This window comes from Podarcis vaucheri (assembly GCF_965113315.1).
Source record: "Podarcis vaucheri genome assembly, chromosome: 1".
Taxonomy (NCBI): Eukaryota; Metazoa; Chordata; class Lepidosauria; order Squamata; family Lacertidae; genus Podarcis; species Podarcis vaucheri.
Genome location: NC_138759.1, coordinates 120846199 through 120866572, shown reverse-complemented (window position 1 = coordinate 120866572; position 20374 = coordinate 120846199). Strand labels below are relative to the sequence as shown.

The 20374-nt window shown below is 40.2% G+C and overlaps 1 protein-coding gene across 5 annotated transcripts in view; it reads left to right on the top strand.

The window, feature by feature from the left end:
* DYNC1I2 (dynein cytoplasmic 1 intermediate chain 2) overlaps positions 1-19690 on the top strand; it is a 37061-nt gene extending 17371 nt beyond the window's left edge. For all 5 annotated transcript variants that reach the window (XM_082240782.1, XM_082240783.1, XM_082240780.1 and 2 more), the window contains 11 exons: positions 9640-9729; positions 9971-10133; positions 10225-10324; positions 10747-10872; positions 11496-11642; positions 12590-12703; positions 13520-13653; positions 15216-15360; positions 16443-16583; positions 17558-17683; positions 18914-19690. In XM_082240782.1, the coding sequence (XP_082096908.1) occupies positions 9640-9729; positions 9971-10133; positions 10225-10324; positions 10747-10872; positions 11496-11642; positions 12590-12703; positions 13520-13653; positions 15216-15360; positions 16443-16583; positions 17558-17683; positions 18914-19027 (1400 nt within the window). In that variant the 3' untranslated portion in view covers positions 19028-19690. The remainder of the gene's footprint in view (positions 1-9639; positions 9730-9970; positions 10134-10224; positions 10325-10746; positions 10873-11495; positions 11643-12589; positions 12704-13519; positions 13654-15215; positions 15361-16442; positions 16584-17557; positions 17684-18913) is intronic.
* Positions 19691-20374: the final 684 nt, after the last annotated feature.

The following is a 20374-nucleotide window of genomic DNA, read 5'->3' as shown; positions in this document are numbered from 1 at the left end:
GGCGCATTTTGTGACAGGGAATTTCATTAGCGCAAGCAGTTTCTGAGCTGTGGGTGCAGTACTGTGTCTAAGATTTCAGATTAAAGGGAGGACCTTTTTCTGCCTCACTACTTCCAGCTACTCTCTGGAGAAGAGACCCTTTTAATAATATTGGGGGTGGGCATGGGAAGGACTAGACCATGTGAAAAATGAACATAATATTTTAGCTGCAGTTCATTCCTTTTCAGCTTTGTATTCTTATTATAAAAAGCACACCTAAACGTTCTGTTGTTACGCCCATAACCTAGTTTAAGGTGCCATTTAGCTCCTAGCTTTCATATCTCAGTTTCTAATGCTGTTACAGTGCCTCTGAGAGCCTAATGGGCAAGCCATATGCTAAATTGAACAGTGCCTTTCTTCTTTGGCTGTGACAACATGAGGAACGGAGGAACAGACAAAAGTGTATTTGCTAGTCTGTTTGGCTATATAATTCAAGGAATAAAAGTTTCTGCTGTATATCCACAGTCTTTGATGCCCTGTCTTTTAGTTCAAAGAATTTACAAAGTGAGTTTTAATGAAAGGAAACATACTTAGGATTTCAGCTTTAAAAGAAGACAAACTAGCTCAAACTGCATCTGTAGAAAATGTTGCTTAATGAAGACACTTATATAGTTTTTACTTCATTTGGTTCTGTTGCTAGAGTTTTCATTTAGAGGTATAAGGTCATGTGCTTTCTCCATCATTGAGACATCTGCTTAATTGGGTGCAGTTTAATTCCATGATGATAGTTTTCTTCTGCTTGTCTCATGTGAGCAGATCTGACTTGAGTATTTGAATACCAAGAGTGATGGTTCGTTTTCATTTTCATGAAGTTGAGTTTGGCTGAACTAGTTTTCAGTCAGAATTACAAATGAAATGAAATTGAACCTTGAACCTTGGCCATGCTGTAATTTCATGCAAAAACAAACAAATTGTGCAAATGTCCACCCTTAGAGGTTACAGATAGGACATGGTACTCTCTCTCTTTATCTTCCATAGAAAACCTAGGAAGCAGCATCGGTGCATTAAGATGCGCATCGTGCCCAGTGTGTGGGGAACTTGTAGAATTGGGTACAGAAGTAAAGATCCATCTCTTTCTGGAATCTGAAAATGATTAGAAAAGTCATGGAGGATAGGTTCATTAGTGATCATCTCATGCTCAGTGTTCGTATGTCTGTGACTGTTGGATGCCAGAAATGAACAACTGGAGAGAAATCACTCCATAATTGCTCTATTCTATACACATCCTCAAGCATCCATTTCTAGACACCGTTGGAGACAGAATGTTGGGCAGATGGGCTATTGGTCTAGCCCAGTATGACAATACTTATGTTCTTAACCACAGCCTGTCCATCTAATTCTTCTTAGAGTGCTCCCACAGTAAAATAACATTTCTGGATAGAATACTGTGTGTTAACTGAAACTTGCGTATCTTCTTCCAGCTATGTGCTTTTGAAATAGGATTCAATAATCCCAGAATATGAGCAAACAATTCCAAAGCAATGAGAGAATAAAAGGTGGCGCAGATACTTGTTTCTCTTAATTGCCAGTGCCAAGTTCTGTTGTAGAATAGTGTCAAGTGAGCTCAAGATACAGTATAGTATAACGTTGATCTCCCAATCCATCTTTCTGCTGTTTGCTTTGAACTGAAAAGTACATAAGGGATACATGTCCAGGTTACGACAGTCACTAGAGATTTGGGTGTTGATGTTTATCTTTGGGGAATACAGAGTGACTTCAGATGGCCTGCCAGTTATTCACTTATATCAGTAAGAGTCAGATACTGTTGAATGAAAACCTGTAGTTGTTTCCTTACAGTGTTACCGATGGGTGTCACTGTCAGTACTTTGATGTTCAGAACTTCTAAAATAATGAGAGAAGAAAGAAAATAAGACAAATTGTGCTGCTCTTTACATCCATATTAAGCAATACAGTTCAGATTCAACAACTTTTCTCACCATCACTGAGACAGAGAATGTTTTTCTGTTAAGGGCTGCTTAATCTGGTAGCAGGGACAAGAGCCAGAAATGGATAGAGTTTGTTTCATTGCAGGATTCCATAATGCGCTCTCTGTCTCTGTATCACTGTCTGGAAGGCTGCAGGTTCCCCATTGCTATTTCTGATTTAAAAAATAAAATCATGTTTTGATATTGTCAAACTTTGTATGTCTTAGCTATAAGAATTCAATATGTGGGTTCCCAGATGCTTGTGTAATAAAAATAATATCTGAACAGCACAACACTTCCCAAGTGGAACTGTTTTAAGAGATATTTTTGACTTCGTACCTGCCTAAAATATAAAATGAAATACAGATGGCAAATGTGATCTGAAGACACCTTCAGCTTAACAAAAGCCACCCATTTCACAGATGATTTAACTTTGATTAACCTACTCTGCAGCAACAGATTACACAGGCAACTGGAACTTCACTCTTGAGTGTTATTGCTGGGTGCTGTCTAATTTACAGCCCTGCTTTTCTTTCCATCTCGCCAAAATACATCACAATTTTGATGTTAACGCAAAGTAATAATTCACTGGTTCATTAAACTTGAATTTACCATTCATTGACAAGGGATTTGGCATTTTAAGAAGTAACTACTACTTTTACACATATTTAATGCTTGCCTTATAACCTTAGATCCTCTGTCAAGGGAAAAACACAGTATTAACCACTTAGCATAGTGTAATGAATATTCATCAATAAAATGATTTGACAATGATTTGATTTCTCATTGTTATGTTCTTATGTGGCTATTAAAAGTTTTTAGTGAAAGGTTTAAAAGAATGTGAAATAATCCTAGATAGGGAATAATAAATAGGCTAAAATAACAAAAGAAGTGAGGCTGGAAATAGGAACTCAAGAATTCGACTTGAACAAAATCCAGAACGAGTACAGCTGCCCTTGTCATCTAGTAGATGAAGAATGGTCTACCGTATTTTTTGCACCATAACACTCACTTTTTTCCTCCTAAAAAGTAAGGGGAAATGTCTGTGCGTGTTATGGAGGGAATGCCTACGGGTGGCATGCCTACAGATTTTCCTCCTCTAAAAACTACGTGCGTGTTATGGTCGGGTGCGTGTTATAGAGCGAAAAATATGGTACTCTATTTAGTGCAGTCATACTTTAATTCATACACTGACCTAGTTTGCATGTCACATTAAGCCATAGTTTAAAATGACCGATAATTCATATAAATGAGCAACATCCTAGTTCACCCTCCTCAGAAGTTCCCCACCCCACTTCTTGTGTCTCTAAATTAAACAAGTCAAAGTCTGGCATCCATGTCTTCCGAAATTGGGTTCTGTTTTTTCTCCTCAAGCTAACCCTACTGTTCGTGGTTTGCTTGGAAGAAGAATGAGCCCAGGTTCAGATAACATGACATTCTAGACTCTGGTGCATTAAGAGCTTCTGAGCAGCCTGCACTAGCTAGCCTCTGGCCCTTCAGATGTTGTGGACTAAAACTCCTTATTGGCTGCAGACAGCTTGACTGATGGTCAGGTATGGTGGAGTTGTAGCCCAGCAGCATGTGGGGCAGCACCCAGGATAGCCACCCCTTTTAAATGATTGTTTACCGCTGGCATCTTGTATGCCACCTTCCGGCAACTCCTGCAGCCAAGCTGGTGCCAACATACTGCTCTGCTTTCCTTTGGACCACATCAGAGATGCCGAGAAGTCTTGTTTTCTGGGCAGGACCTCAATTTACGCTGTCCAGGCTTGCACCCCAGAGAGGTGACTACGGTGCTGCTAACACAGCAAAAATAATGCAGGATGCAGCACTTACAAGTTACTGGTCTCTGCAGCCACAGCAGGCGCTGTGATTCTCCAGCAGTTTGACTTCACCTCCAGAAGCGCACTCCATTGTCTCTTGAGATAGACAGATGCCAACCAGAAAAGAATGTGGAATAGCCAACATGGTAACATCCAGGTATTTTGGACTGCAATTCCCAAGGTGCCTGACTATTTGTCATGCTGGCAAGGGCTAATGGGAGTTATAGTCCACAACCTCTGGAGGGCACAACTTTAGCTACCCCTTGCTTAATGTGTCAGGCAAACTGGGCTATCATACTGTACTACTATATTCGCAGCAGCTAATACATTGGATGTTAAAGAGGGGTGGAAAGCCTTGGTCATTACGAGATTGCCTTCCCAGATAATACGCTTTTGGGGGAATGTATGTTAGTGAGAAGAAATAGTTTGGCTGTACAGCTTTGGGTCTGTTTGCATAACCTGTTCACAATATGGTGGTTTTATTTTTGCCATCAGTGTGTTCACTGCTTTATGGAGTAACAAACAGAAAAGCAGTTCTTATACCTGAGGTGCCTACAATCTAAAATTCAACAAGAGGGGAGGAGATGTAAGAATGAATGAGGGTGGGAGGACATGTGCTCATGTACACGTATTTAAGCTTAGTTTTAGCAGGAATTTAAAGCTAAAGGTTGATCAAAAACCTTCACCAAAGGTTTTTTGAGGCAAAGGTTGAAGGAAGGGGGAAGTGTGCTGTTACACAGATGTTATAGACAGAAAGAGTACCAAGAGAGAAGGCAAGCTTGTTTAAAGGACCAGTGACATTTGGATGACCATGCATGGCAGAGATGGAGAAGCAAAGGCAGTAGGCACGGGTGTTTTGTAAGATGCGGGCAGATCAACAGAATACTATGGATTGCCTGTTTTTTGTTTAAAAACATTGTTTATTACTACTTTCTAAAACATTTATTAGCCACTCTTCAGTCTTCTGAAACTCAACATTAAAAAAACCGAAGATCATGGCCACTGGGCCCATCACCTCCTGGCAAATAGAAGGGAAAGAAATGGAGGCAGTGAGAGATTTTACTTTCTTGGGCTCCATGATCACTGCAGATGGTGACAGCAGTCGCGAAATTAAAAGACGCCTGCTCCTTGGGAGAAAGGCGATGGCAAACCTAGACAGCATCTTTAAAAGCAGAGACATCACCCTGCCAACAAAGGTCCGTATAGTTAAAGGCATGGTTTTCCCAGTAGTGATGTATGGAAGTGAGAGCTGGACCATCAAGAAGGCTGATCACTGAAGAATTGATGCTTTTGCATTATGGTGCTGGAGGAGACTCTTGAGAGTCCCATGGACTGCAAGAAGATCAAGCCTCTCCATTCTGAAGGAAATCAGCCCTGAGTGCTCACTGGAAGAACAGATCGTGAAGCTGAGGCTCCAATACTTTGGCCACCTCATGAGAAGAGAAGACTCCCTGGAAAAGACCCCCTGATGTTGGGAAAGATGGAGGGCAGAAGGAGAAGGGGACGACAGAAGGCGAGATGGTTGGACAGTGTTCTCGAAGCTACCAGCATGAGTTTGACCAAACTGCGGGAGGCAGTGGAAGACAGGAGTGCCTGGCGTGCTCTGGTCCATGGGGTCACGAAGAGTCGGACACGACTAAACGACTAAAACAACAACAACAACTTCAGTCTTAGCTTGCAAAGTGGAATACAGCATTGGACATAAAATGCAGTAAATATAAGAAAATAACAATCACAAGTTGTAGGAGTTAAAAGTCCAGTGGAAAAGAAGGGCAGACAACATAAAATTCTTTGGCAAATAACTTTTCAGCAGGTGCAGAAAGGGTTGTAAAGACAGCGCCCGAGCAGCCTGCCTTGGAAAGGTTCCCCAGTTGAAAAGGCCTCCTCTCCCATTGCTACCTGCCTAACTTCAGATATCAGAGGGATATGGAGCAGGTTCATGCAAGAGCAGGTGATCCTTGAAGTATGCTGTCAGACTCATTTTGCCATCAGCCCAAATGGAAAATAATAGTGACCCAACTCACAGGAGTCAGAGAATTACAGGATATGTGTGGCTGTTTTATCATTGCTTGCATTTTGCCCTTTACTATTTTGTTGGCGGGCCTGTTTGCTTTGAAAGTAAGTAATTTGTGTTGGATGCGGAAGATGGCAGGAAGCTGATGTGGGAATTTGAGGAGGTAATGGAAGAGGTGAATTACTTTGGCAGTAGACTCCTGGATAGAGCTGAGACAGCTGAAGCGCAATAATGGAAAGCCAGAGAGGACAAGGTTGCAGTAGTCAAGGCAAGAGAAACCTGGGGTGTGAACTAGACTTTTCATCAAAGGGGAATTTTTTTTGATGGAATCATAGAACTTTAGAGCTGGAAGGGACCACAAGGGTCATCTAGTCCAATCCCTTCAGTGGAGGAATATTTTGCCCAACGTGGGTCTCCCATCCCTGAGATTAAGAAGTTCCTGCTCCACCAACTGAGCTATGCTTAGCTGTATCAGGAACCTGTTGTTAGACTCTACGTTCTATGATTTGGCTAATGGCAGGGGTGATGGGAGTTGTAGTCCAGCACATCTGGAGGACCACAGGTTCTCCATCCCTGGTCTGCATTTTCGCAGTGCTGTACAGGAGAAGACAACTCAATTTGGCAATTTAACTGATTATAGGGAGCAAAGGAGAGGCAGTGGGGAGTTTAAAATGTGATCCCCATTGTACCACTCACAAGGATATATTTCACCGTGATGAAAAATGGACGGAGGGGTCATCTCTGACATCATGTTGAGCTTCAGAGGCACTTGAAAAACAGCCGGTACTGCTTCCAAGTGCCTGAGGCTTAGTACAACGCCAGGGAGAGTTTTATCCCCAAGTTGGGGAGGGCATTCATGGCAACCAGAAATTCGTTACTAGATGCTAAAGTCAGCTAAAACTTGTAGACCAGCAGAAGGAATAATTGAAATCAATCCTTTTACGCTGCAATGGTGGAATTACGGAATGAGTTGTATGTAGATAGCAGATTGAAGTGAAGTAATATTTCTGTTTCTATTTTGTTTGATATGAGTGTTAATAAAAACTAGGTTAAGGGAAAACTGTCTTCTGGCTACACTGTGGTTGGTTTGATTCCACTGCCAGTATGCTATTAAGTAATCTAATGTGACCATAATAGGGTGAAAGTTCCCTGTCATCTATATGGTGGCACATACGTACATCTAAAAATACGGTGTCTTAACTGGAGATGAGAAACTGCTCCAGTGCATCTAATGTATATTTAAGTAATTGCTGTTATAACATATCTAGCGTTGGAATGCAGCAATAGTAATTCCTGGAGACTGACAGCAAATGTGGAGTATTACGTGAGAATGAGTTTGGATCTTGTTTGCATAATATGTGCCATCTACGCTGAAAATGTGAAAAGGGAGGGGCAACTGGCGACAAGATCTCTTCTCTGTAATATTTGTAAAGGATGAGGTCACTTAGGCACTAAAGGGCTGACCATTTGCATTTAACAAGGATTTGACTTCTGTCACTGAAAATGGTACTTAGAATCAGAGTGCCATGACAAAGCTGGGAGGCTGGAGTTTAATTTTAGTTTTATGGCATTAAAGCTTGAAACAACTTAGAAAAGGGTGAGGGGAATGCATGCGTTGTAGTCTCAGTGGCATTGTTTGCCGCAGCAAGTCTGCATGCAAAGGAAAAAATCCATGCTTAATTCAACCAAATTATTTAATCCAATCATTGTCTTGTAATTTGCTATTTGCAGTGCTTCATCTATTAAATGAAAATTAAGCATTTATCAATTTTCCCTACACCAGTGCTTGGGGAGAAATCTTGTTTGAGGCACACGGCATAGAATCGCTCAGTTATCCAGTTTTCTGATTAATAGTCCATTGTATGTACAAATTCATCTTAAAAGGAGCAGTGTCTTTCTGTTTCTCTGTGTGATTATTTTGCCCAGAAAAGCTTTCATTTTTTTTAAGTAGCACAAAAGCTGTAATTGGCATGCTTTGTAAGGAAATGTCAATGTGCAAGAGAGTGGAGATCACTAAGAATTCTTTTACGCGTTCTTTCCCCTTTGCACCACCGCCTCCTCAGCAGGGTCACTGAGATCACTAGCTTTTCTTGAAATGGCCATTTTCACTGGCAGGTGCATTATACCCTGTATTTTCAGATTGTTTTTCCATTCTGAATGTTTGGCAGGTTGATTGCTCTGGCTGCATTGACGGAGAAAGGGCTGACAAATGCGGTTGGGCTGGCTGAAAAGACAGTGATTACTGTTTTCCTTTGTGGCTGATTGAGGCCCTTGAAAGGAAAGATTTTAACCTTCACCATTTGGTTCAGAAGTATGAGCATATATTGAAATCATTCATGCCATTTATCCTAGGTCTGTAAACTTGTCAGAACGTAAAAATCGCTCAATTTCATATAATGTGGGATTGGCATACGTCATTATCATTTTGATTAAGTTGGAGTTTGTATTATTGTGTGTTATATAGTGTCATTTAAAGCATTTGTTCCTTCAGGTATGGATATATTTTTATTGCCTAAACTATGGAGTTGGGAAGGTTTTTCCCCTCTCCTAGATCTTGCTTCAGCCTATCACTATGTGTGTGGTTTGGCAGCTGGTAGGCCCTACAAGCTGTATTATGTTTGCAGGGTAAAGGCTTGTCTGCAGACCTCCTGGAGAGCTAGTAATTGCACAGGCTTGCCATTGGAGAAAAAACATGATTGGAAGCAGTCAGGCAGAAAAATGCTGTGCCATCCCATTGCCACCTCAGAGCAGGGAGAGACAATCCCAGCAGTACCATCTGGTTGCTGCTGTCTAGTCAGCTGGCCTGGCTGCTGGGACCAGAGCTTGGCAGCTGGTTCCCATCTCTTGACCAGTCTTAGTTTTTTTTTTATCCCCCATAGGTGACTTTGAACATGGGTCACAGGGATGGCTGCAACAAACACGTCCCTGTTGAATCCTGCCTCATTACTTGTGACGAGGCGTGCTGCAGGCTGCTGCTGCCTTTCTCTTGCAGACAGATGACATAGTTGTTTAACCCGAAAAGAAAAGAAAAAAAGTCTTTTGAGAAACTTACCCCTGGAGACAGAGAAGGAAAAGGCAGTTGCAATGTATATGCTGTAACACTTGCTATTTTAAAAGTTGTGTTTTAGGGTGTTCTATTTCAAAGGTGAAAACCTAGTAATGCAAAAAGGAAAGAAAGTAAAAAGCAGCCTTCTCAGTATTCCAGAACATCAGCAGCACGTTATTTGTTGCAATTAAGGAACAACACATTTTGCTTTTTAAATTCTCATTGGCAAACATGATAAGGATAATGAGGCTTGCATTTGGAATGACAGAAAATAAAATGTAATCTGTCTGTGCTATTATCTTTAGGAAAATTTGCTTCTCCGACTAGCATCCTGAAAACTAATGTAAGCCATCTTTCCTGTATGAAAAAACCATTAGACACTGATGGTTCCATATCACAAGGAAGCAGCGACTCTGTGGGCTATTTAAGACACTTGATTTCTTTATTCAGCAGCATTAATATGTCAGCACATTACATAAAACTGTGGTTGCATATGCTGTCTTGAATGACAAATGCTGGGTAGAGGTTAGGAATTCAAAATTGAAATCTCTGAATAGTTTCTTGGAGGTTTTACTGTAGATTGCACAGGCTTGCGTTTTGTGAATTTGTTGTGAAAATTGTGGTATGTCCAGCTTACTGTCATCTCCTTTAATAAGTGCAATTCCCGAATTAAACTATTGCATTCTAGCAAAAAAGCTGCTTTAGGCAGAATATATAATATATACACAAAACTGTTTTGCCTGACATAGCATTGCACAGTGGTCAGAAGGTTGACAACCTTGCTCTTTTCAGATGAAGAAGATGAAGATGATGCAGTGGTACAAAAACCACCAGTTGAGCCTGAAGAAGAAAAAACATTGAAAAAAGAGGAGGAGGAGGAAGGTACAAATGTATCATAACACATTTAAACTATTGCTCAACTTAGTGTCTCCCTTTAATAGGTGCTGAATTATAAAGAAGGTTTATATAATAATATAAATACGGTGTGTGAAGATTGTTTTTAATGTACAGAACTTAAATAATTGTTTTTAAAATCTCAACATACACTCTTATTTTAAAGATTAGAATGATTTTATTTGTAGTCTGCCATCTAAAAATAAAGCTCCAAATCTGTTTCCCCCAGTTGCCCCTCATGAACTGACAGAAGAGGAAAAGCAACAAATTTTGCATTCTGAAGAATTTTTGAGCTTCTTCGACCAATCAACAAGAATTGTGGAAAGAGCTCTTTCTGAGCAAATTAACATTTTCTTTGACTACAGTGGGCGAGACCTGGAAGAGAAAGAAGGGTAATATGGGAATCTTACAAATGTGTTGCTAGGTTTGTTTTAATCTTACTGAAAGTGATCCTAATTGTGCCCTCTTCAATTGTTCTTGCAGAGAAATTCAGGCAGGTGCTAAACTGTCCCTAAACAGACAATTTTTTGATGAGCGTTGGTCAAAGCATCGTGTTGTTAGTTGTTTGGACTGGTCATCTCAGGTAACAATAACACTTCATTAAAAACCATTCTTCTAGAAACCCTTTAGCAGACGTTATTCTCATTTACCTGCAGTTGCAGTGTCATCATATTTATTTAATGCAAAGTTGCTTAATTCATTGCGCAAAAAGAAAGAAAAGAAAGAATAATAATGTGCAGAAGGCATCACAAAGGAATAACGTAGAAGTGTGTGAGTTGCAAAACTGAGCAGTCTGCATATATCAAAATAGAAGACAACTCTTCTGTGTCTACTGGTTCTGAATTGTTGGTTTAATTTTGAAATTGCTATTCTAGCTGTAGCTGTCTAATTAACAAGGTTGACCTTAGTAGCTTAATTTTAAATCATATGATAATTTAAGTTGGCTGATCTTACCTCTGTAAGCAACAATCTTCCCTTTTGTTCTCAATTACTTTTTGAATCCAGTATCCAGAGTTGCTGGTAGCCTCTTACAACAACAATGAGGATGCTCCTCATGAACCTGATGGGGTGGCCCTTGTGTGGAACATGAAATACAAAAAAACAACTCCAGAGTATGTCTTTCATTGCCAGGTATGATGTGAGTTCCTGCCTTGCCAGACTAAGAATTTTATGTTAATGAATGTGGACATGAGCCTTCTTCTACTTGTCAGCATAATGATTTCATTGGGCAGGCATGAACTTTAAACCACTTGTGTTTGCAAATACATGTCAACATCTGAGGAATCCATTAATCCTTTTTAAAGGTTCGTCTATAGCAAGCAGCCTTTCTAACACCATTTGGATTATTTAAGTGTGCTGCAGTTCTGTATTTCTTATTCTGATTGCATAAAAGGAAGCTTCTTTTGTGTGTCAAATGCAAGGAGATGTTTTAAGAATTGTGGTCTTAAAATGTGCGGCGAGACCCGAGACCTCTGAATAAAAATGTTCGTAGCCTGAGGATTTAAAGCAAGCTAAGTTAAAACACATGTTTTCAGGCGGAAAAACTGAGATCCAGTTTTTATAAAATGGGTTGGTGGAAAGTTAAAAATGTACTAGTCTAGTTTGCTATTGTGTTTTTCAAAATCTCACAATTCTGAAACTTCACAAACCATTGCTAAAATGTAATGTGATATTGTAACATCATTCTAAAGGTTTCAGTAACAATTGAAATATTAAAAAAACATTTACTTTTTCTTTTTCTTTTGCCCTTACAGTCAGCTGTGATGTCGGCTACCTTTGCAAAATTTCATCCAAATTTGGTGGTTGGTGGCACATACTCAGGACAAATTGTGCTATGGGATAATCGCAGCAATAAGCGAACACCAGTTCAGAGAACTCCCCTTTCAGCTGCTGCTCACACGGTAGGGAGTGGAATATCACCCCCCCCATTACTTCCTTATTCTCAAATTAACCCATTAATGTAGGATCAGTAGTGATAATCTGTTACTATGTTTTGAAGGCTGCAAACAATAGGCATTCGTTTTTTGCAGCATTCTGTGTTAAAAAATATTCTACGTAAGGCTCTTATATTAGAAACCTTTTTTTTTTAAGTTAGGTCTTCACGTGCTTGTTTTTATTAAATTCTTCAGATAATCAGATACCAATTCAGCTACCCTTTCTTCCCCCAGAGGCAATCCACCACTTAATATTGCTCAGCCCGAAAGTATTCCCACTTATCCACGTGTCCTTTCTCCAGCTTCCAAGTGCTCTCTACATTTATCAGTATTAGACATGACGTTGTATCTGAAACTGTCCATTTGTACCCACATCCATATTCAGAGGCATATTAGTTCTACTAGGAAAACATTGAGCTATAGAAGTTACTAATTATGCTTTCAACACAGCCTGTCTGACCAAGCAGCTCACTTAGCTATGCTCTGTGCTTTGTGACCATTGATAAAGTATATAATACTTTTTAAGGACTTGTAGCAACTCCTTTCAATGCCCCCCCATCTCCTTTAGTTGCATTTTAACCAATGCTCAGTCCCTTCTTCATCACAGCTTTTGTTTGCCACTCTTCCCTCTGCCCCACTGCCCCAATAAATGGCATAGTTAAGAAATAAACTCTTGACAGCACCGTTTGTGCTTTCAACTAAATTTGTAATGCTACCGAAGGGCTAGGCACCTTGCACACAAAACTCAAACCCCTGTTGGGGAGCATCTGTGGAAAACAGTGAGCTAGGTACCCAGATAATCTTGCCTATCTTCTCAACTTAAATGTCACTTTAAAAGCTAAAACTTGCACTAAGTTGTCTGTAAATTACCCTGACGAAACATTGCTAATCTACGTCGCCCACTTCTGCTTTAGCATCCTGTGTATTGTGTGAATGTGGTGGGGACTCAGAATGCCCATAACCTTATCAGCATCTCGACTGATGGAAAAATCTGCTCGTGGAGTCTGGATATGCTTTCACAACCACAGGTAAAATAATCAAACGCTGCTTCTATGTGATCCGTGTGCAGTCTCACACCAGAGTTCTGTGCATGTGCAGAAAATAATTTTAGAACATTAGCATTTTGATGGGATTGGCTTCTCCCATTCGCAAGGTGCACGTTCAGCTCTGTTTTTACTGCACCATGACAGTGTCACCAAGGGACTTTTTCTCCTGTTAGCAATTACCTTCGTCTTGCTTGGTGAACAAAACATTTTGGTTGGCTCTGTCTATATATTTTGTAGTTTGCACTTCGTTTTAAAATTTGGTTTGCTTTTCCTCGCGTGCCTCACGACACCCCTCCAGCCTGTCCTGCGGAGTCAAATGCTTGACTTCTTAATTGCAAATGATAATTTCATGGTATCTTGCAGGTCAGTAAGGAGGATCAGATCCATGCGTGCCGCACTCCTTGGACTCCTTGTAAAAGTGGGATATAAATTTATAGCATAGGTAGCCATGTGGAAAGGGCACAATTTATATAATTCACATGTTAAGCCAAGGATGGCTATGGGCAGGATTCCTGCGTTGCAAGGGGTTGGACTAGATGACCCTCAGGATCCCTTCCAACTCTATGATTCTAAGTGTGGATCTTAGGTCCTCCAGAACGTTCTGAGAAAACAGGGCCATGCTGTTTTTATGCAGTTTGTGCATTTTTATTGTATCAAATGCTTTAAACGTGAGAATAAGAATGCAGCAAGATTCAAAAAAATGTTTCTTTGGAAACTAGTATCAAAAATCCTACTTGATTCTTGGCAGAAAGTTCTCAGCAAACCGGAAAGATTTGTATGTGATCTTTTTCTCCCCAGGATAGCATGGAGCTAGTTCACAAGCAATCCAAGGCTGTAGCTGTCACTTGTATGTCTTTCCCTGTTGGTGATGTCAACAACTTTGTCGTTGGAAGTGAGGAAGGCTCTGTGTACACAGCATGTCGCCATGGCAGGTGAATAGAAACTGGGACCCCTGTTTTGTAAGATAAAGCAGGTTTGAGGTAGTTCCCCAGCAGTTATATGGGCAACTGTGTATAAACAATGCAGGGTATTCTTTCACGTTCCAGAAAGCCTCTTATTGGCACAAATATTTCCCTTATTCTGGATAAAATGGCTTTAGAATTATGTAATGGGAGATGAAGTTTAGCCATCATTCTGGTCATTTGACTCATGGCACAACATCCCAGGCCCTCTCTTCTGTGGATAATTGTACAGTAGTATCACGCACCAATCTTAAATTGGGTAGCATGTCTCCTGCTGTTCAATCTGTTTTGAAATTGTCTGGCTGTATCTTATCAATTGCTTTCTTAAATGAAATTGAGGCCCCAGTCTCAGCTCAGACACACACCAGCCCTTCCTTTATAGCACTTTGGGTTAAAGCTAACCAAAATTGGTGGTTCTTCCATTTAATCAATATTGATACTATTGGGAATGCCCTGGTTTCAGACTGAAAATTGGCCCAGGAACATGTGCATATTTCTGAAAGTTTTGTGCACGGCAACGTCTTCATTTTTGTGGCCCAAATATTTACTTTCTGTGAGAGAATTAATCAGATGGCATAGCACTTCTTAAGCACTGTTTTGTATCTTGAGGTGGCATATTTCCCCAAGGTTTATTTAATACGTGATTTTAAAATTCTGAGGTATGTAGCTATATTCAGGGGCACTTCTGCGACGCCACTACGAGGAAAAATTGCAGCCTTTGGGGTTTTTTTATTTCAAGAAAAGGCAAGTCAGAGGTGACATGAAAGAAGTTTTTGAAATTTTGCAGGGCACAGAGAAAGTAGATAGACAAGTAGACAAGTAGATTAGACCATGTGGGCATTCAATGAAGCTGAATGTTGGAAGATTCGGGGCAGATAAAAGAAAGTGCTTCTTCACACAGTGCATAGTTAAACTATAGAACTCTCTCCCGCAGAGGGCAGTTGATGGCCAGCAACTCGAATGGCTTTAAAAGAGAATTAGACATATTCATGGAGAAGGCTGTCAGTGACTACTGAGCATGATGGCTGTGCGCTGCCTTCACAATTGAAGGCAGTATCCTTCTGAAGGCCAGTTGGTGGAAGCCACAGGAAAGGAGAATGCTCTTGGGCTCTTCCTGTGTTCTTATGACTATTAGTAGTGTACAGTGGAACCTCAGTTTTCGAACGTAATCCGTTCCGGAAGACCGTTCAACTTCTGAAATGTTTGAAAACTGAAAGCGGAAGCCTTGATACAATAGGGAAACACAAAATGGAAGCCTCGTGGCACAGCCGGCTTCCAAAAATCGTTCAAAAAGCAAAGCAGTTACTTCCAGGTTTTTGGAGTTCGAAAGCCAAAACCTTTGACTTTCGAGACGCTCGAAAACTGAGATTCCAGTGTATTGATTTTGAAGGGGCAAACATCTATTGGGTAAGCATATGTTCATTAAGTTCCTACCCTATTATTTTAAAAATGTATCTCAAATTATTTGCGATTTTGTTGTTCTTGTTCGTAAGAAAATTCATTCCTGTGTGTGTGTGTGTCTCTTGCAACAGCAAAGCTGGAATCAGCGAGATGTTTGAAGGTCACCAAGGACCTATCACAGGGATCAATTGCCATGCAGCGGTTGGATCTGTAGACTTTTCCCATCTTTTTGTCACTTCTTCTTTTGACTGGACTGTAAAGCTTTGGACTACTAAGGTATCTGAACTTGAGACGTCTAATTGTCCCAATTTATTGAGGAAACAATGTAAGCCACAGTCCCATCTGTTGGCCTATATAGGCAACCATCATGTAAACAGTAATGTGGGACCGCATTAGTTCTGTTGACAATGGTGATAGGAATATCTGTTTTCAGTATCTCTCCTGTAATACATTTAGACATAAATTCATTCATCCTTTTTAAAAAAATACCTTGTTCATATTGGGCTGAGGTAATTCATATGAACATGGATCTTCCCTCCATCTCCTACAACCTCTTGCTGAGGTTCTCCATGGCTCTGCTGAACTTTGGCATGTCATATTTCTCATCATCAAATACTGTGCATGCATATATATATATATATATATATATATATATATATAGCGCAAAGATGAAAATGTGCAAAGCAAGAAAATACTAAATTATATTACATTGCAGTTTCAGAAGCACACAGTGCATATAATCCTATTATCAGCAGTAAGTTGCAGTTAGACCTTAACATTTGAGAATTACAATCTTTGTAACACTGATAGATGCTAGCTTCACAGAAATCTGAGGTTGCTTAGAAATGGATCCAGTCTGCTTTATGTCAAATGGTATCACCAAATAAAATAAAACTGAAGGGTTTAAAGTCCTATGTTAGACTACGTTCTTTCTACCTGACGGCAATATTTGCAGAAGTAAAACTGAGGTTGTTTTCATTTTACTTGGACACAAGATTTATTTATTTTTGTGGGAAAAGGTTCTCTGGCGAACCTTTTCCTTGCTTTGTTCAAAATTAATCACACTGCTACATTAGTTGCCGACAATGTGGATGAGAGATGTTTATATACCGTATTTTTCCACCTATAAGATGCCCCCATGTATAAGACGCCCCCTATTTTTGGGGACTCCAATTTAAGAAAATGGGGGGAGATGGCCCCCGTGTATAAGACGCCCCCAAATTTTGGACATTATTTTTTTGGGGGGGGGACCTAGTCTTAGACATGGAAAAATATGGTACTTGGTCTTATTTACCTTGCTAGCTTTTGTTTTCTGAATCGTGAAATACATCAATTTGTGTGTTTTTCTTTTCCTTCAGAACAACAAGCCTCTGTACTCATTTGAAGACAACTCAGACTATGTTTACGATGTGATGTGGTCACCCACCCACCCTGCCCTCTTTGCCTGTGTGGATGGAATGGGAAGGCTTGACCTATGGAATCTCAACAACGATACTGAGGTAGGATCAGATTATATTGGGTATTCCAAATCTGAAAATAAGTTTACCAGCCTTAAAACAAACTTGTGATTTTTTAGTAACTGCAGCCCATCTTTTGTACATACATTTTAAAGTTCTTTTGCCTTCCCATCCTATTTACAAGACTGGTTAGGAGAATCCTGCCCAGTGTATGCAGATTCCTTTCCCTTGGCCACCGCACTTGGAGTACAGTGGGCCCATATTCTGTGAGGTCAGAGACCACTGTAAATAACAAGAAAAGGAATGCACTTAAATTGATGTGCCATCTCTTATTTGTACTTGCTGGGACATTGGCTAAGATCAGCTTCTTGCATTTATTGTACTCCCAGGTATCTTATCTCCTGAGTGAAGACAGGTTCTTTGTGCATCGCTCATCATGACACCATAAGACGGTTGAAAAACCTCTCACTACAGCTTCATGAATCTACCCACTGATTTGTTAGTGCTCTTACAACAGCATAATAATGTAGCACCAAGACTGTGTTGGGCACAGTACAAAACCCAAACATGATGCTGCCATTGAGTGCTTTAAGTACTGCTTTAATATTACTTTTGTGCGGGGAACCCACCACACTTAACTGATGTATAGGTGATGATTGGCTGTACTAAAGTAATTTTTGCCCATGTACTTCACATTCAACACACATAGACAAGGTTTTATCCAAAGGAGGAGGGACACAGTAAGTTGGAACTGTCATCTTTAAAGGCTTGGAGCTCTAATTCCTATCATTACCAACATTCCTCTTCTGAATGTTCACATCTGCATCACGTAAATTTTAAACTTTTGAAAGGTATAATGTGTTCCTTCATACAGTATTTTGTTCCTGCGGCATAAGGAACAGCCGGCACACTTCAGTGTCTGTATTGCCATCTTAATATTTGTGATGAAGGTTAAGAAAGTTTGAAAGATACTATAAGTCCAGTTGAAACATGGTATGTTTTTAAAACTGGTATAGGTGCCAACAGCAAGCATTACTGTGGAAGGTAATCCTGCCCTAAACCGCGTGCGATGGACAAATTCAGGACGTGAGATTGCTGTCGGAGATTCAGAAGGACAAATAATAATTTACGATGTGGGAGAGGTAGGTAACTTCCAAGTGCTTCCAAAGTAAAAATGATGTCTTACATTATTTTACTTAAGTCCAATAATAAAAGGCACTTATTTGGGTCAGGCGGCCATAGTACTTTCACTGCAGATGCCAGTGTGCATTTAAGTTTCCGCATACAAAGATACAATGTTAAGATATAAGCAATTCAAGTATTTTTTATGTAGTAGTAAGAATTTTGGATGTGTCTAGTTTTGTTACGGGGTGGGGGGACTTCAGCCCCTCACCCCAACGGTCTTTCGCCAGTCCCTATTGCCAGGGAGGGCTGCTCATCCATACTTCCCTTTGGGGTTAGGCAGTTGTTCGGTGGAGGGCCAAATGGCAATAATCAGTAGGCCAAAGGTTTGGACAAGCTGGTGCTCTTGTGAATCAGGGTAGCACAATGGCTTGAGTCCAAGGATGCCCTTCCACTAGCACAGGTGTGGACAACTTCTTGGACTTGCCCTGCAGGCTTTCCCATTGGGGCCCCAAGGCTATTTTGGCCATGCCACACCCCCCCTCTACATCTGATATCAAGTGTAGGGCAGGCAAAGACCCTGCTCAGCCAGAAGGCATTTGCAAGCGCTGCCCTTTGCAAAGGGCATTAAAAGACCCAATTATCGGATGATTGATGAGTTTTGCGAAGCCCTTTTAGAGCTTCTCACAAGATCTGCCGTCAGCTGATGTTTGGGTTTTGCAGAGAGTTTTTGCAGTTGTGCATTTGCCCGCATGGTTTGATTTCAAACACGAAGGCAAAAGGCCACTTGATGCCACTGTAACAGGTGATTGGTGGGTGGGCCTTGTCAAATTGGCCTGCAAGAAGTGGGGGGGTGTAAAGATTTGGCCCAGTGGTCGGATCCAGTTCTCCAACCCTGATCCTAGCAGATAGTTCTTAGTGCTGCCACACAGGTTATTTCTGACCGAGCAGAAGAGTGTTTCCTTAGAAGTCTGACCCCAACTCCAGAGAAATTCCTTCATTTGTACAATTTCTTAAGACCATTCTACAGCCCACTGCGGTTAATAAGCTACAGCCCTATATTTTCCTTTTTCACCATGTTGCTCACACTTTAATAGAAGCCCTGTTGCATTCAGGTGCTGCGCTATGAAAAGTCTCGTGCTTGAACAAGGGAGCAGAGAATCTTCTGCTCACAATCTTTTGGATTCAAGCTGATGAGTTTTATTTTCATACGTCCACTGATGTTCCCATATAACTATTTCTCCACACAGCAAATTGCGGTTCCCCGAAATGATGAATGGACACGTTTTGGTCGAACTTTAGCAGAAATTAATGCCAACAGAGCTGATGCAGAAGAGGAAGCAGCGACCCGAATTCCTTCCTAGGTTGTTGAAGTGGGGGGTCTCGTTGTGAATTTGGGGATTGGTTATAGAGGGCTTCAGAATAGTAGCATGTGTTAAGTATGCGGCTGAACTTGAAATTTAAAATGTGGAGTAAACTGTGGAGTCGACAAGTGTATAAAGATCAGTGAAATTGATCTTGCAAAGTTGCTTTTTAATCTCTGAATCACCACCCTTAATCTGATAGATATAATTTATTATTTACCCTGACTTGGCAAGGTGTATGTTCTACTGAAACACTAACCACGTTGAATATTTAAAGTTCAACTTTCAATGGCATATAACTATTTCAGAGCAATTTAAGTTCTGTAAGTTTCTGAACAAGAGCTTTTCCAAGTCAAACTGACAGGCTATGCTGTGGACATCAATTTCTGGGGCACTGGGAAAGCGTTATGGCTATAGTACTCTTAATGGCTTAGATTTGTGCATGCATCTGTTCACAGTAACCTTTATCCTAATTATTATATAATAGGCTCCAGGCTACAGTGGTAGGTCATGTATATGACTAAAAAAATCTGTAAACCCTTTTTTGTAATGGAAACTTTCTAAAATACCTGCTAAGTACTTTGGATTTTTTTGTTTGTTACATTTCTGCAGTAGAGTAAGAATTCTTTATAAATAAACATTACATGGCCTCTTTTCTCACAAGCATCTGTTTAAAGACTTGTTTTTCAAGAGTTTGCATTTTCAGAGGTTTGTGCAGGGGCAGGGGTGAGGGGCTGCAGGAAAATAATTAACTTAGAAACTCCATTTCTTTTTTTAAAAAGTATCTTGTGCCTATAATAAAAATGGATTTGGGATTTATTTTGTAATTCTTCAGTTTACTTGATATTGCTCATGTAACAGTTCTTTAAACTAAAGCAAAAAGAATGTGCACATGAGGCAATTCATACTTTCAAAAGCAACTTGTCCATCTATTCTCTAGGACTATGTAGTAGGTGCGGTATTATCTTACCATCACATAAGATCAGTGTAAAGTTCCACATTATTTGATTTATTTTTTGCACATCAGTTTCTTTCCTATGCAACAATAAGATATACATTTTTAATTGTTTCTGAAATATCTGCCTATAGGCTTGAAGCTATTTTTAAAGGATTTTGGATTATTATTTTTAGTTGACTTTTTACTCCCATAGGTAAAAAAGCATGCTGTTTCTACTGATGAATACTACTCAGAAAATCCAATTACCAATTCTGATATTAAATTCTTGGTTATTCTACCAAAGAGGTGATCTTTCTGTTGTGACATTACATTAAAGGCTGTATGATTACTGGAGAATAATGATCACTACTTTTTCTCCTATTTTATAGAGGAACAAGCCTTGCTGCAGC